Source organism: Chiroxiphia lanceolata, chromosome 4 (assembly GCF_009829145.1).
Source record: "Chiroxiphia lanceolata isolate bChiLan1 chromosome 4, bChiLan1.pri, whole genome shotgun sequence".
Taxonomy (NCBI): Eukaryota; Metazoa; Chordata; class Aves; order Passeriformes; family Pipridae; genus Chiroxiphia; species Chiroxiphia lanceolata.
The window spans coordinates 51847105-51862345 of NC_045640.1; the positions used below are offsets into that span (position 1 = coordinate 51847105).

The following is a 15241-nucleotide window of genomic DNA, read 5'->3' on the forward strand; positions in this document are numbered from 1 at the left end:
GAACATCAGATTGGATTTTAGTAAAATAAAATAAAATTAAATAAAAACTGAAACTCATTATCCAGCAAGTAGTTGGATTCATTTAAACAAGTATAATAACATCCAAAAGGAGCTCAATACACTTAAGATGAAATTAAGTCTCATTTTTTGTCCATTAACTGCACTGTAAATTTTTGCTTCAGTCTTTTGATGAACCATAGTTTTGAAATACTCCATTTTTTATATTTAATTTACTAAAAAATTAAAAAAAAATACTCCAAATATTTACCTCAGTACACCAATGCTCTCAGAACTGATGTTTACAGCATACTGAACTGTGACTAATGATTAGAATGTGACTTCTCTTCCCTTGGCTTACTTGCCTAAAAAGAGACTCCTGTGTAGCAGCTTGCATGCTTTCTTTGTGCAAATTTTCCTTTAAAGCCACCCCTCATCGACCCAAGCCTGCTAAGCTGCCTGAGAGCTATTCCCCTTTCACTTAGTGGTTTCATCTTCTACTGGTGCAGGTTTCCTGCTGTGCTTTGTGTAAGGAGTAGTCTGATTGTCAGCCCAAAATCTTTTGGTTTTTGTCTTGGCTTTTAAATGCCGGTGTCAGTGAGTCACGAAACACATACAGCCTGGCCAATGCACAAGGTGCTGAAAGTGATACCAAAGGCCACAGAGAATCTTTTAAGACTTGCATTTGTGACACTGCAGGCCTGTCAAAAGCCCGAGGCGTGGCGTATTGCATTATGGATATGATTCCTAGTCTTTTCAGTTTGGCAGAAATTCCTGGCTTGTGGGTACCGGAGCAGCACAGCCACCTGGAACTAAACCTTGGTGACAGGTAGAGCTCTCAGCAGGGGGAGGGAAGCTAATGAGGAAAGGCATGCCTGCCAGTGCACCTTCGCTCCAGCCACTGCTCTGCACTGAAAAACTGGTGCTGGGGGTACAATGGCACTGGAGATATGATGGGCTCCAAGCAAGAAGCTTTCACCAACGTGCTTCCTTTCCATTCCTCTTATATTCTTTTCCCAGCAACTAGAGTTCAGTCCCTAGTTGCTTGCATTGTGATTTGTTTTTAAAACTCTTCATTTAAGCTAAAAAAATCTCCCAGATCTTGTGATAAAAAAAATGGTTGATAAATTAACCTAAAAGTAAGGCTTACCTGCCTCTCAATTGCCTTTGTATAAAGGAAAACTGGGACAGTGTGTCCAGGACACTGGCAACTGCCCAGCATTAAAGAACTTAATATATTCTTTTAATGTTACAGTACTGTTTGGAAATATGTCCAGGACACTGGCAACTGCCCAGCATTAAAGAACTTAATATATTCTTTTAATGTTACAGTACTGTTTGGAAATACGTGTACGTGAAAACCAATTTTAGTGGTTTTTTAAGATAAAATTCTGGTCTACGTTTCAAGAAGGTCATAGCCTTAGCTTCAGCGCAAACGAGTGGATGGGGCACAACGTTTTAGTTTTGGAACAGGGCATAGCACAAGGGCTGTGCAGATGCGTGGCCAGCCTTGCAGAAAACCCACAGACCCCCCAGCCACTGTGTGGCTGCTGGCTACAGGCATCTCTCTGTTTCCTGCCCACACATTGGCTTCACTGCATCCTCCCAGCCCCTGCCGGCACCCCCAGCAACAGCACAGGGAGGAGGGAGTTGTGCTCCCTGAAACAAGCACAGGCACAGCAAGATTTCTGCTCTCAAAATGGACAGGAGATGAAAGTTGGCTACTCTGTCTTTTTCTTTTTCACTGTCACTCACTTCTCCTCCTTTTTGCACTGGCTTTATGAGACTGAGCCAGAAAATGGTGGTACCTTTATGGCAGTTCAAAATTTACTTTTACTACACCTGATTTTTAATAAAAAGCAGGCGCCTCTGTTGTTTTGTAATGAAAGTCATCACTTTCTCTGCTTCAATCTCTGCTAAAAGCTTCAGCAAATGATCACATTCACACAGCAAAGATGTGACAGGGCTTCCTGTCTCTGCTGCAATTTCTGTGGCTGCTGTCACCTTTTATTATAGATTCAGGAAAAGTCCCCAGTGCTCCACACACTGTGAAATCATGCAAAAGTCTTTGTCTTTTTTTTTCGGTGCTCTTTTCCTCTGCAGGCCATAAGTACAGTCTCTCCTTCTTAGCCCTCCTGCCCTGTTTATTATAATGGAAGCCAGCAGTAGATTGGTCTCCTTAGCCTTTTTATTTAAGGTATAAGGTGTCAAATCCAAGATTTCACATTTTGCCAGAATGACCTCACTTGTGCAGTTCAGGCCCAAACCCAAGAATTTATGTGGTGTCACACCATAGAAAGTTGCATCTGCAATCAGGATTTTATATCCTGGGACACTTGAAGTTATCAAAGAGAATACAAAATGAAATGCAACAAAAGTTTCTATTCTTCTTCCATTGGATATGGAGCAAGCATCTTATGCAAGGTCAGTGCTCAAGTTATTAAGTTACTAGTAAGAGTGGATTTTTGTTTTGTTTCTGAGTTATCTCATGCCACTCTCCTGGATGATGATACATCACGGTGCAATTAGATATTAAATAATTAAAAGTGAGGAAAGGAAAGAGTGGAGGAGACCCTTTTTCTCTCTTTATCGAACTACTGGTAATTAAAAAGGAAGCTTTACTTCAGTAACACTACCAGAAGAGGGTTATACTAACACGTATTGCTCAATCTTCCTCAGGTTGTTACCACATGCTATAGGTAAACGCCAAGTATAGTTGGCTGCTGAGAAATGTTAGGCAGAAAGAAGTTTTTAAATATGTATTTTTATATACTTGGGGCTTTCTCTTACCAGAAAACATAAAGCTGCAAACAGCAGATGCAATCAACTATGGATGTAAACATTAAAACTGAGATCTGCTTGGTTACCTCCCTAGCCAATTTTCATTTCTCTAAATGGGTAAAAATGTAATTGGTTTTGCTACAATTGGATTTTTCAAAACTTTCATGAGTGTATTCATTAATTCAAATGGCTTTTCAGGCTACTGATTACAAGGGCAAGGCCTGTGTGTTTATGCTAAAAATATGAGCTCAAGGGAGAAGTTTTAGTCTTCATCTAACAAAGCCCTCATGATGGTATTTTAACATGGTTTGGGTGCTGTTCCTTTTGCCCTGTAAGTGTTTCCTTGATTCATTTATTGGTCACTTAACGTTTTAACACGCATACAGATGTCTATATTCTTTGCAGTGCATAGAGTATTTGTAGCTTACTTCAAGCATATTACAATGTCAAAATTAGTTAGGTAACAGCTTGCTGTAAAGAAAATTTAAAGTACTGTGGGGAAATGCCAAAATATATGTGGATTATACGTAGGTTAAGTAGAAAATCATGCTAAGATCAAGAGAGGATATGTGTTGAATTTCAGCTGGTTAAAGAAAATGAAGGGTTTTCAGAACGCAGAGAGTAAGGAAATATCTGAAGCTCAAACAGCAGCTTTGTCGAGTAGCTTCAGGTTCCCTGTTGTTGATTATCCCTTTGCCAAATATGTGTTAACACACTGTCGTTTATTTTATCAAAATATCAGCAGGGAGAGCTGCATCTCCACCAGAGAGTTCTGCTGCTGCAGCAATCATCCTCATTTGGACAGCTATTTTACATTCTTTACTGCTTTACCGTTTTTATTCATAATCAGCTGTTGACAACAAACCCATTAACCCATGAGGCAAGTGCTTTTGCAGCAGCAGCAGCAGCCGCCCTTCTGCGCTGTGCTGCTTTTCTGCGAGCCCAGGCCTCCCCCTGGCAGCAGGCAGGAATCTTTGCTGCAGCTGGCTGAGCCGAAGCGTGATGAATTACTGCAGCGATGTGTCAGTGGGGATGACAGAACTGAGTCACGGCGCGCCCGCACAGAGTCCCCCGCCTGTTCCCGCGCGGAGCACGGGCACCGCAGTGAGGGCTTGCGCTGTCTCCTGCAGTTGAGATCAAATTAAACCTTGCATAGATATGAGTTACAGGATTTACCAAAAAGGCAGATTTCTAGCAGGCGTACTGTGCTGTCAGTGCTGTTGTTGCGTGCGTGAGCAGTGCCTGGATATGGACTCTTCTGTTCCCACAGGCTTTTGGTGCAGAAGCTGTCTGATCTGCTAAATGTGTTGGTGGTAGAGCCTAGGCTGTGTATTAGGCGTAAGGCTTGGATGCTGCTTAAAAGCTGCTTCAAAGCCACAAGTCAGCAGAGAATTGGGTTGCTAGGATTTCATCTTACACCGGTACAGTGGAATTAAGAGAACCTTACCCACCAGATTGTGTTTTTCATCTTGGGAAAGTGAAAACTGGCGCACGGATTTTTGCACTGTAGCACATCTACTTCACCCTTTGACACCAGGAGCACTGAGCCTGTTCTGCAGTCTGATGAAATAAATGCAACAAGCTTCATGCCAAGCCCTAGGTAAAGGTATGAGTCATACCTGGTGTTACCTGAGTCACTGGAAGAATGTCACCCAGGCTGAATTAAAAGAAATAAAGTGGAAATGCTGTCACCCTCCCCTCCCGACCCCCTGCCAAGGCTTAAACCACGACATTAGCACAGAGCCCATGTTCCTGAGAACAATCTGTTCTTGCAGCTCCCAAACACAAGAGGAGCACCCCAGGGCTGGGCTGCTGCCAGGACTGATAAGATGCCTGGAACGAGTGACCCTCATGGGAAAACAGCCATCTATAGGGTTACAGGGCAACTGGCTGCCTCCCTCCTCATCTCTCCCACACACCTGATTGTTTTGCTTTGTTGTTCACAAAACATATTTATGTTGAAATGTCTCTGCACATGAAGGCTTACTGTTCTTACTTACTTTTCATTCTCCCATGCAAGATTTTAGTAACTTATGACAAGGGTGCCACAAGATGGTTGCTCTTACTGTTACAAGCCTGTGCTTCTTAAAGGGAGAGGGAGGTACTCTGGGTTTTTTGCTTTTTTTAAAATTGATCTCAGAATAAAATTCAACATATAAAATTTGAGTTTGAAGCAACCACAGTAAGAATCGAAAGTGGAAAAAGTTTGCTCTTAAAGATTCGTTCAAGGCTTCTATGACAAGAATGCAAGAATTATTAAAGTTTTCAGATCCTTGCATTATACTATAGTGAAAAATGAGTTAGAGGGGCTTTTTACACTCAGCTCTACTGCAGGTCATGCTTGCATATTGAAGGGGTACAATTCTGAGGTTTCTGAAGGGAGCTGATGTGAAGTTATGCTTCTTGTTACTAGAATCCCAGTGAAAGTTTTAGGCTTAAGCTTGTTTTGCGTAATTTCCATGCCCCAGCCTTGAAAGATACCACCTCTGGCTGCCTAGCTTCTCTCAGTTTCCAAAGTTATATGAATCTCCTGACTCTAGCACCTTCAGCTCACTCTTTCTTAGCTCACTGATTTTTGAAGCTTGCCTTTCCAAGGTATTGCACTTAATAAGCAAGAGAGGAAGGGAAGGGCCGAGTTGAAGGTGTGTAGTGGTCAAATAAGGAGTTTATCAGAGGTTTTTTCCCCAAACAAAGGGTTCTTTGAGGGCCCAGACTGGAAATCAGAGTTTCTGAATAAAGTGTGTGATGAAGCATTCCTCAAGATTTACACATTGCATGTGTGTGATGTTGCTCTCTGACTAAAACATGTTTTATAGTCATTTTAATTCCAGTGTTTGAAATTCATATGAAGGGGCACTGAAAACAGCTTACAGCTCAGTCGCATCTCTGATTTATATCAGAAAGGAAGTATAAGGTTACTCTTGGGCACCCCTATGTATTATTCAGTAGGGACTGTCTTGCTTGTTGTTATGCTGAGGTCGGAGTGTAGACGTAGGAATTACCAGCAGTGCTGGAACAGCTCAAATTATTTCTTGTAGTCATTTGGCGACCTTCAATTCTCTGGGCTCAGGCAGTGCCTTGCACCATTGTCTTGGACTCACCTTAGGCTGCAAATCTTCTAACATGGATGGTCTTGATCTTCTATTGACTGAGTGAGAGCAGAAATAAGACACTTGACTTTTTTATACATTAATTTTCAGGGATATATTATTTTACTAGGCTTTAACAGCCCAGAATTAAATAATTAACTCTGTACTTAATTACAATCCCTAAAATTTCATACAGTATCCCATTATGTGACAATTGTGGTTGAAGCTTGATTTATTGATTTATTTATTTATCTATTTTCAAATTAAGAACATACAAAGGGCAATAAGTTGAGCTTCTGTCTTCTGCTCATGTTGCTCTTGTTGCAAGACTGTCTAGCTATCTTAGGCTTCCAAGTCAGAGCTCTGAGATGTCTTCTGGCACAGATGTGAGGCTATTTCTGTTGCTAGGATGTGCTTTAAAGATGCCTCAACTATGCCAGTAGTAGCAACTCCATAGGGATGGTTCATTGCTTGACAAGCAGTTACCAGAAGCTGTAGTGCTTTCTGACCTTAAGTATCTTCTATGGTGGTTGGAGCATTTGTCTGAGGGATGGTCCAGAGCCTAAGACAAGTGTATCTTACCTGAACATCTGTCTCATTTCCAGCTACACAAGCAAGTGCAACAGAGTTGCCACAAAATGGGAGTTCAGAAGATTCATCTACTAAGGGATCATCTTATTCTTCTACAGTCTCTCCAGAAATAAACACTTCTGCTTCTGGAACCTCAGGTAATCCTTGAAAATGTACACTCTCTTCTTCTGTACAAATGATGCAAATAATTTTGAATCTTCATTTGATGTTCGTAGTTCTGGAATGAGGACCACATCTCCTTATTCATGCAGGGTACACTGTGTCCATGCCATCTAGCCATGAAGTTGTGTCGAGTGATGGGTGAACTTCAAAACATTCAGTTGAGATACTCAGTGTCATTACAGGAGGATATAAATTATAAGTGATAGTAGTAATCTTTATATATGCCATATGTGGTCACTGTGTAACGTTGACTGTCAGAGGAAGTCATCAAGATAAATTCTCTCTCTGCAAAGCAGAGAAGGCAAAAGAGAAAACAGCTATAATTTTTACAATTGTTAATAAATCTGGACAGCAAGTTAATGCGTATTACCAATTAAATGATGTTCAAAGTACAACATGGTCACATGCAAAATCAATAACATATTAATTATTCCCAACTCCAGTCTAGTTTTATTGTTTTTCTGGGTGTGTTTTGGTACATGGACCTACTAAGAAACACTGTGGTGAATGCAGATGCCAGGTCATATTTTTTTTGCTTCTAGCTGGCTTAACTTTCATATGTTTTGAAAAACCACTTATTCAGGTTTTCTTAAGGTTTCTTGAGCCTCCATTTCATTCAGTACTTACTCTCAGCTACATGTGTGTAAATCCAACAAGGACACTGTCATTGTTTGCATATCTTTATTATTATTAATGTTTAACATCCCCCAAGGGATACAAGACCCCTTTTACAACTCTGGATTGTGTTTGTGAGAGATAAGCATGCATGTGTACTGTGATTTTTCCTCATAAAGGATAGGTTTGGATATAAAATGGAGCAATATCATAAGCTCAGTATGCACAGAAATGCCCAGAAGTATGCAAAAAATATTATAATAAGCGTTTTAAGGAAGTTGGGAATTTTTAATTTTTAACCCAAGGCCACTGATTTAGAGAGAATCCTCTGCAATTATTTCAATAAGCCCATTGCCTATAACGCATATACTGTGACCTGTAGTTTCTTGACTATCCTGTTAGATTTTGTGTCTTTTAGCAGATATGTGCATGTTATAGAAATCTCACCATTGTTATACTGCAATAAAACAGTAAATTATAACTGTTTTGATTCAACAGTCTCTCACACAGGTAAATTCTCCAGATTAAAATTAAATCGTAATACATATGTGACTATGGATCATGTGTATTGAATTATCTGATACATTGTTTGTGCAATTACATTTTACATGTAAAATTTGTCAAGAAAGTTTTACAGCCTTCCTTGGCTGTAAAATACTTGCTTTGCAAAAGTCATCATCTTACGCAGCTCACTTTGCAGTAAAACCAATAAATCTTCTTGAGCTCAGAGACTACCCAAGATGCCAGAACTATAATTGCCTGGCTGAGACAGAAAGGACCTACCTATCCAAGGGGAGTCAGCCTAAGTTCTTGGCACAGCCAGTACTCTGGGTGCCCATAAAACTGCCATTTTGAAATCACTTCCTCCCACACCAGGATTTCCACACTGTCACCTTTCCTGTCTCCTCACAGCACCAGCTCCTTGTTTCTTTCTTGCAGCTCATATATCCAAGAAATCCCCTTACTCACCCTGAAGTGTTACGTACTTTATCCCAACTGGTTACACCTTAGAACTATCCTTGCTCCCTTATTCTCTGTATATATTAAAGACTTTAAGAAAAAATGTTTTCATCCCTCCTAAATAGATTTCTTCTCCTATGTGCAGTTGCTCAGGGCCAAGAGAAGCCATATGCTGCACCCTAATAACTTTAAAGCAATGCAAGTGTGAAGCCAGTTGTTTCATTCTGTGCTGAGAAGAAACACTCTCTCACTGCCATCAGATTATGTATTCCTAGGTCTTTGAAATTTTGCATTCAGGGACTTATACAGGGGCTGGATACCTTTCGTTCACCAGAGCAGAGGCTGGTATGTGCAAAGGTGCTGGGGCTGCAGCCCATAGCTGAAGGTACCTGAGCCACAATTTCTGCAAGGGAGCTCAGGGGAAGACAAATTAATGTGAAATTTATCCACAACAGAACATTTCTATTTCGTATGATCAGCCAAAATAATTCAGCTGGCTAAATATATTTAGTTTTGAGACCATTTTCCATTTTTAAAAAAAATGCCATTTTGGTGAAAATTTCCTTTCTTGATGCAGAAAAAGAAGAAAGTACATTTTGCAGAGAAATTTCCAATCAACCATATCAAAAGATCAGGGTGTGGGAGGAGTGCTACAGAGAGCTGGAGAGTGCCTGAAACGAGTGGGGGAGCCTAGGGAAGAACAAGGGAGAAACATCAGAGAACAGTATTGCTGTATTAAAGAAGATTGAAACCAGCAGCCACAAAGGAGAGGTTGCATAGTGTTCACCCAGGCTAGAGAAGGCAATAAGGACTGTTTTTAGCAAAGAGAACAACCTGCATGTGTGCCATTGACACACACACTTCTCCAAATTTGGCAGTCATATATAATATACCTCCTACTCATTCTCCACTTCCATGGAGGATTTCTTGCTAATATTTAATTTTCTCCTTTTGTTTAATTAATGAAAAATTGGAGATTTAATGGATCAGTCAGAGTCTAAATACACCTGAGAAACAGCAAGTATTGTGGCTTTTCATTCTGCGATCTAAACAACAAAAAAAAATCCATAAAGCAGTGTGATCTTCAGTTCACCCAGCAGGGTGGTAAAATTAAATGATCTATTATAATAAACTGTCAGATGAATCAACCTGCTACATCTATTGATATCTTTATTGCACTCCTCCAATTATAAATCCTACTCACTTGATTCACAGGAGGCATCTCCCTAAGAAAAATTTTTATGAGTAAGACTAGGAGGGTTTGACTCTTTCTGTACACAAACTGTGTAGGAACTCAGGATAGTGATATTAGGTAAAAATTACCCACCGTATCTTCAGCTCCTTCACTAAGAGAGAGACACAAAAATAGAAGTTACTGGGAGATGGAAAACACAGAAAAGCCTCAGTTAACCCTATTACAAATCTATAGTATGGTCAGGGCAAGAAGGGTTTTTTCAAGTTTTTAATTTTGCTTTGATTTATATTGTGGTATCCCCTCTGAGTAATCAGCCATATTTATTCATTTGTTTTGCCAGTGAACACAGTTGCATGTGGCTGCACTCCAAAAAGCAGAAGTAGCACACTGCAGGGTATCCAGGCTGCTTAGGTAGCAGTTGTTGGAGAGCAGAGCAGGGAGAATTTAGTTATTGGTCTCTTTCTCCATCTGTCAAGCTTCTCACTAGCACTGAACTGACTCAGGCAGGTAATTTCAAATCAAACCATGGTCACATGCCAAATTTTTTATCCTTGCCCTCCTTACTGCACAACAAGGAACCCAGCACAGCCAGTGTTGCCCACCTCATTTTTCATGATGAATCTGGAAATCTTCCCAGATTATTTATGCAGAGTACCTAACTTGGAGCACCAAAGGATGTGGTAAGCTCTGGACAGGCAGCTACAGCAACTACAGTAACTATGTCAGCGAGTGAAATGCCGCTTTTCCTTCTATCCTCTTTCTGTAGAACAGCAGAATGTGAGCCCTCACCAAAAAGAGCACTGGATGGTTATTTAACAAATGCAAACTGAAAGCACCTGTTTAATCACTCCAACAAGCACAGATTTGTTTGTGTGGCAGGACTGAGCAATCTCTGAACAGAGGGTGAACTAACACCTTGCTTGCATACTGGAGACAGGAAGAGAGAGAAAGGCATGAGATTTTAATCTTTCATGATTTTGATTTTTCATGATCTAGTAGAACTGGGTGAGATATCTTCGGGAAAGATGCCTGTAGTTCCACTGTGTGTAGATGTGTGCATGTGTGCAGTTGTTAAAAAATAGCAGAGGCTCAGGAAAGGAGGGCAGGGGGCTGCTGTCATGTTTCCTGCCTGGGGTAGTTTCTGCTGTTTGCTTTTTATTGAAGCAGCAAGGTCTGGCCAGGACAGCAAAGTGGTTTTCGCTTGTGCCAGTGGATACATTGTAACCCAAACCTTCTTGAATGCAGAGCCTAATGTCACTGGCATTCACCTTTAACAAACTGTTAAGTCTTTGAGGTGAACTTGGATATCAGTCTTGGGCTTGACATGCTGTTTCTATGTATTTATTTGTTTTAATTCGAGCCAAGACAGTTCACCTTGTTTCTAAGAGTGGAGTTAAGCGGAAATCTATGACTACTACGTTGTAGTCTTGGAGATCTTTTATAGGAAAGCTCCACAGACTTGGAAAAGGTTTGAAGTTTCATAGAGAAGTGACCTACTTGTAAGACTTGACAAGGTCTTCTGCCCTCCTCCAGGAATACACACACACAAAGCCTTACAGTTTGCTTGTTTGACCACTGCTGCATGATCACATGGTATTTTTTTCCATGGGATCCCACTCCTTATAGGCTGAAGGAAAGGCAGTATTCTGATAACAAGCAATCATATCATATTTGGATATTTCCTTAATGCCAGGTATGTGTCCTGCTGCGTTCTGTACTTCATGTTTTTCCAAACCTCCTTTGACATATGATTTATTAATTTCCTGAAAGCTTTTCCTTGGTCTTGTTGGTCATGTATAAACATTACCTAATGAATCAGCACAAAGATCCTCTCTGAGCAAGGTGACATTGCTTTTGGCAGATGGATTGATGAGATAACAAAAAGCTTAGGAAAAAAGTATCCTCTGCATTCTAGGAAGTCAGGGTGAGGTAACTACAGCTTCAGGATACTTAGCATTACAAATATTTAGTAAGTTCAAGAAGAGCTCTTACTCTTACTGCTGACTTTTAAGCACTTGGCTTTTCCACCTAAACATGCTTTTCATGAATGTTTGTGATTAAAATGCAGTTAAAGTTCTGTCACATAAATCATTAGCAAAAGCAGTTATTTTCATCCCAGTGGCTGAAGTGATCCATGTTTTTAATTGAGTGTAGAGAGGAAGAAAAACAAGAGCAGCATTCTATTTTTCAAAGAGTACATTCACAGCAGTAGAATAATGTGTGTTACAGCTCTGGTGTTAGGAGCTGTCTTTGTGCAAATCATTAGTCCATGCACAGAAAGTGCAGTGAGGGCACAAGAGTAGATTTGTACTCCCTAGAGACCCTGATTTGGAGAAGGAGCACTGCAACCCAGGGCACTTAGGGGAGAGGCTTAGTGCCTGCTCAGAGTCAGAGCTGCCTCCATGAGGCTCCCTCCCTCTGTGGTCTCCCAGCCTGGCACAGCTGGGACATGGAAGACATGCTGGTGGGTCATGTCCTTCCATGAAGCTCTCAGGAGAGGATCAGATGCACCCCATTCCCCACAAATGCACCGGCAGCAGTGAACTCTGAACAGATCCAACTAGGAGGACTTTTATAGTGTCCTCTAGCCTAGAGAAAGGCGACCAAATGCTATGAGTCGGTGCTGGTCCATGGCAGCTAAACATGAGTCTGCAGTGTGCCCAGGTGGCCAAAAAGGCCAGTGGCATCCTGCCCTGTGTCAAAAATAGTGTGTCCAGCAGGACCAGAGAAGTGATTGTCACTCTGTACTCATCAGTGGTGACGCCACACCTTGAATTCTGTGTGCAGTTTTGTGCCACTTACTACAGAAAAGACATTGAAGTGCTGGAGCGTGTCCAGAGAAAGCCAACTAAGCTGGTGAAAGGTTCTGGAGAGTAGGACATATGAGGAGGGGCTGAGGGACCTGGTGTTGCTTAGCCTGGAGAAAAGGAGGATCAGGGGAGACCTTATCGCTCTCTACAATAAAGGAGTCGTAGCCAGGTGGTGGTCAGCCTCCTCTCCCAGGCAACTAGAGATAGGACAAGAGGACATAGCCTCAGGCTGTGACAGGGGAGGTTCAGGTTGGACATCAGGAAGAATTTCTTCATAGAAAGGTTTGTCAAGCACTGGAATGGGCTGCCCAGGGAGGTGGTGGAGTCACCATCCCTGGAGGTGTAGGAGAAACGACTAGGCGTGGCACTTAATGCTATGGTCTAGATGACAAAGTGGAGATCGGTCAAAGGTTGGGCTCAATGACCTTGGAGGTTTTTTCCAGCCTAAATGATTCTGTAGTTTATAGCTCAAAATAAATAATGAGTGGCTGCTGAGGATATATAGCGCCTGAGATATTTTTTCCCCTGGTGGCCCCAGTAATCCAGTGTGAAATGTCTCACCATGTGGGCAGATGTGTCAGTCGCTTGTCCCTGGTAAAACACAGTCTGTCTTGTACAAGCAGATAAAGGTTTTGCTTCTAGTTCACACAGGTGAACATTCTCAAAGACACAGATGAGTCAGGTGCTCGTCTCCCTTTGACTTGAAGAGATTTAATGTGATGTAATAAAAATCACTATGGGAGTGATGGTTGTTTGTGGCTAGGCTACAAATGTGAGGCATTCAGAGCCGCAGTTTATTTCCAAGCCTGCTACAGTCTAGACACACAAAAGCAGCAGCATGCTAACAAAAAGCTAACAGAAAATGAGCATTGTGCACAAAAAACTTGTGAAGTGGCTGGAGGAGGCTGACAATAGTGGGCCAGTAAGCATTGTGCCCAGTGCTCTGCAAGGTCAATTTCTTCCTCATTACCAATGCCTCTTACTCCTGCTGCTCGGCAGTCTGCTAGACAAAAGCACCAAGATAATAAATGCAGATTTGTTTTTAAAGGGTTTAGTGACACTTGAAGACGTGTCTCAATTAGGCATTTGACTTTCTTTTATTAAAACACTTATTTGTCAGTTAAATGTCAGCTATTCACTCATAGGCGCTTATTTGGTTTTGGCAGGAGGAGGTGGGTTTTTTTTAATGTATCAATTAATTCAGGATTTTCTTCTCTTGAGCAGAAAAACAACCTAGCATAGGCTGGGCTTTTGATTCTGCTCCTATCTATGAGATGTTTGCAGACTTTAACAACTCCGATTTTTTGGGCTTAGGAACTGTGTTAGCATGTCCATTCTGGGGCAGCATTTGTTGTGGGGTTACTGAGCATGTTGCTAGAGTCTGATGGTTTGCATGATGTGAAGACTTGGAACATCTAGAACGATACTAATAACCTATTCCTTCTGTTTTATTGCAGGCCTTCCTGTGAGCTCTCCAACAGAATCAACAAGTAAGAGTGATAGAAGAGTTTGCTCTATGCACACTGATGAAAATGCTGGTGTGGAGTGGGAGAGGGACAGCCTGAGGAAAGGAAATGTTCAGGAAACAAGGAGGCTCTAGAGGAAGAACGAATCTGAAGCATAATACAGAAAAGCAGAAGAGTGGTGTTCAATTTGTAGCATTGAGTAACTTTGCTGTGATTTCAGTAGTATACTGTGTCGGATTAGCAGATACTGGAAAGAAAACAGGGTGGGAGCACAAAAAAAAATCAGGGCTGGTGTATTGCGTGATGCAAGGGGAAGCTGATATAAATAGAGTGTTTACCAAGGAGCTTGTTCTTGTCAGTGGCTCTTGTTCCTTGTCCTGTAGTTAGAAGCAGCAAATCCCAGAGTAAGGCAAGTTTCCTGTGCTAATGAATCTGTATTGTCTTATTTTCCTTTCTCCATGCTTGTCAGGAAACAGTCCCTTCTGTACTGGTCCCTGCAGTTCTTGCTGCTGCTGCTGCTGCCAGCAAAATCTTGTCCCTCCTGTTACCATGATGGATGTACTTCACCAATTAATTGTTATTCTGATCCCAGATCATTCCATAACTGGAAAATACCTTCCAGATCAGGGAAAGTAGATAGGATGGGTTAGCTTGTGAGAATCTAGTGAAAGACATGGAGAAATGAACTAAAGGTTTTAGTACATGAATCTATTTCATTCAGTAATGTTTCTTTTTAGCTGTTGTATTACTTATTGATGGTCTCAAGTAGTTAAAATGCCAAGCTATTGGATTTTTCTTTCCTGTGTTACTCACACCTTGGTCAATTGACAGATAATCATGAAAATAGCCAGTGGATTTCAATCCTCAGTTGTTCTCCTGAGGAGATGCACAAATCTCCCGCACAAATGCAGGGATACACACTCATGTTTTTCAGTGTAATTTGTTTCTGTTGACATTTTCAATCAGTATCCAGGGTAACTCCTTGCTGTGATAATTGCCTGCTTGCCCTCCGTATCATGTAGTATACCAGATAAGATAGCAAAAAGGGCAGTAGTATTTCCATGGGAAATCTAAAGCAGTCACATGGAATTAAGAATTCATAGGAATTATTTTAGTCACTTGATGATGGCTCAGTTTCCATCCTTACATTATCACCCCTCAGCAGACAGGCACCATGGGAAAGAGAACTTCTGCTTTAAAGAAACAGAGATAAAGGTCTTGGACAATGGTTGTTTCCTACACTATAGCATCAAAAGGTCTCAGCTGTGGCTGTATTATTTAGGCACTACACAAGCACTTAGTAAGTGATGGTGGTTTCTCTCTATGGCCAGACAAATGAAGGGGAGAGAATGGGTGGGAGAGGGAAATCCACGAAACCCATTTTTTAATAGTGGGCCTGAGTTTAAAATCAGTGCAGCAAGGAAGAGGGAGCCCTACATGGCTGGGACAAACAAACCTTGTTTGTTACTGTCTTAGTTTAAGAAGATTACAACTTAGAAATTAAGAAACTTCAGGTGGAAGAGTGGAAAAGGAAGAGAAACAGCCTTTTATTTAAAAAATCTGAATAAGCAACAA

General features: G+C 41.3%; 1 protein-coding gene across 4 annotated transcripts in view; it reads left to right on the top strand.

Annotated features, from left to right (window-relative positions):
- The window catches only part of EMCN (endomucin), a 56006-nt gene that overhangs the window by 20601 nt on the left and 20164 nt on the right, over window positions 1–15241 (top strand). For all 4 annotated transcript variants that reach the window (XR_004356850.1, XM_032686552.1, XM_032686553.1 and 1 more), the window contains exons 5-6: window positions 6473–6595; window positions 13658–13690. Coding sequence is in view for 3 of the 4 variants with exons in the window: in XM_032686552.1 (XP_032542443.1) it covers window positions 6473–6595; window positions 13658–13690 (156 nt within the window). In the remaining variant the exon portion in view is untranslated. The remainder of the gene's footprint in view (window positions 1–6472; window positions 6596–13657; window positions 13691–15241) is intronic.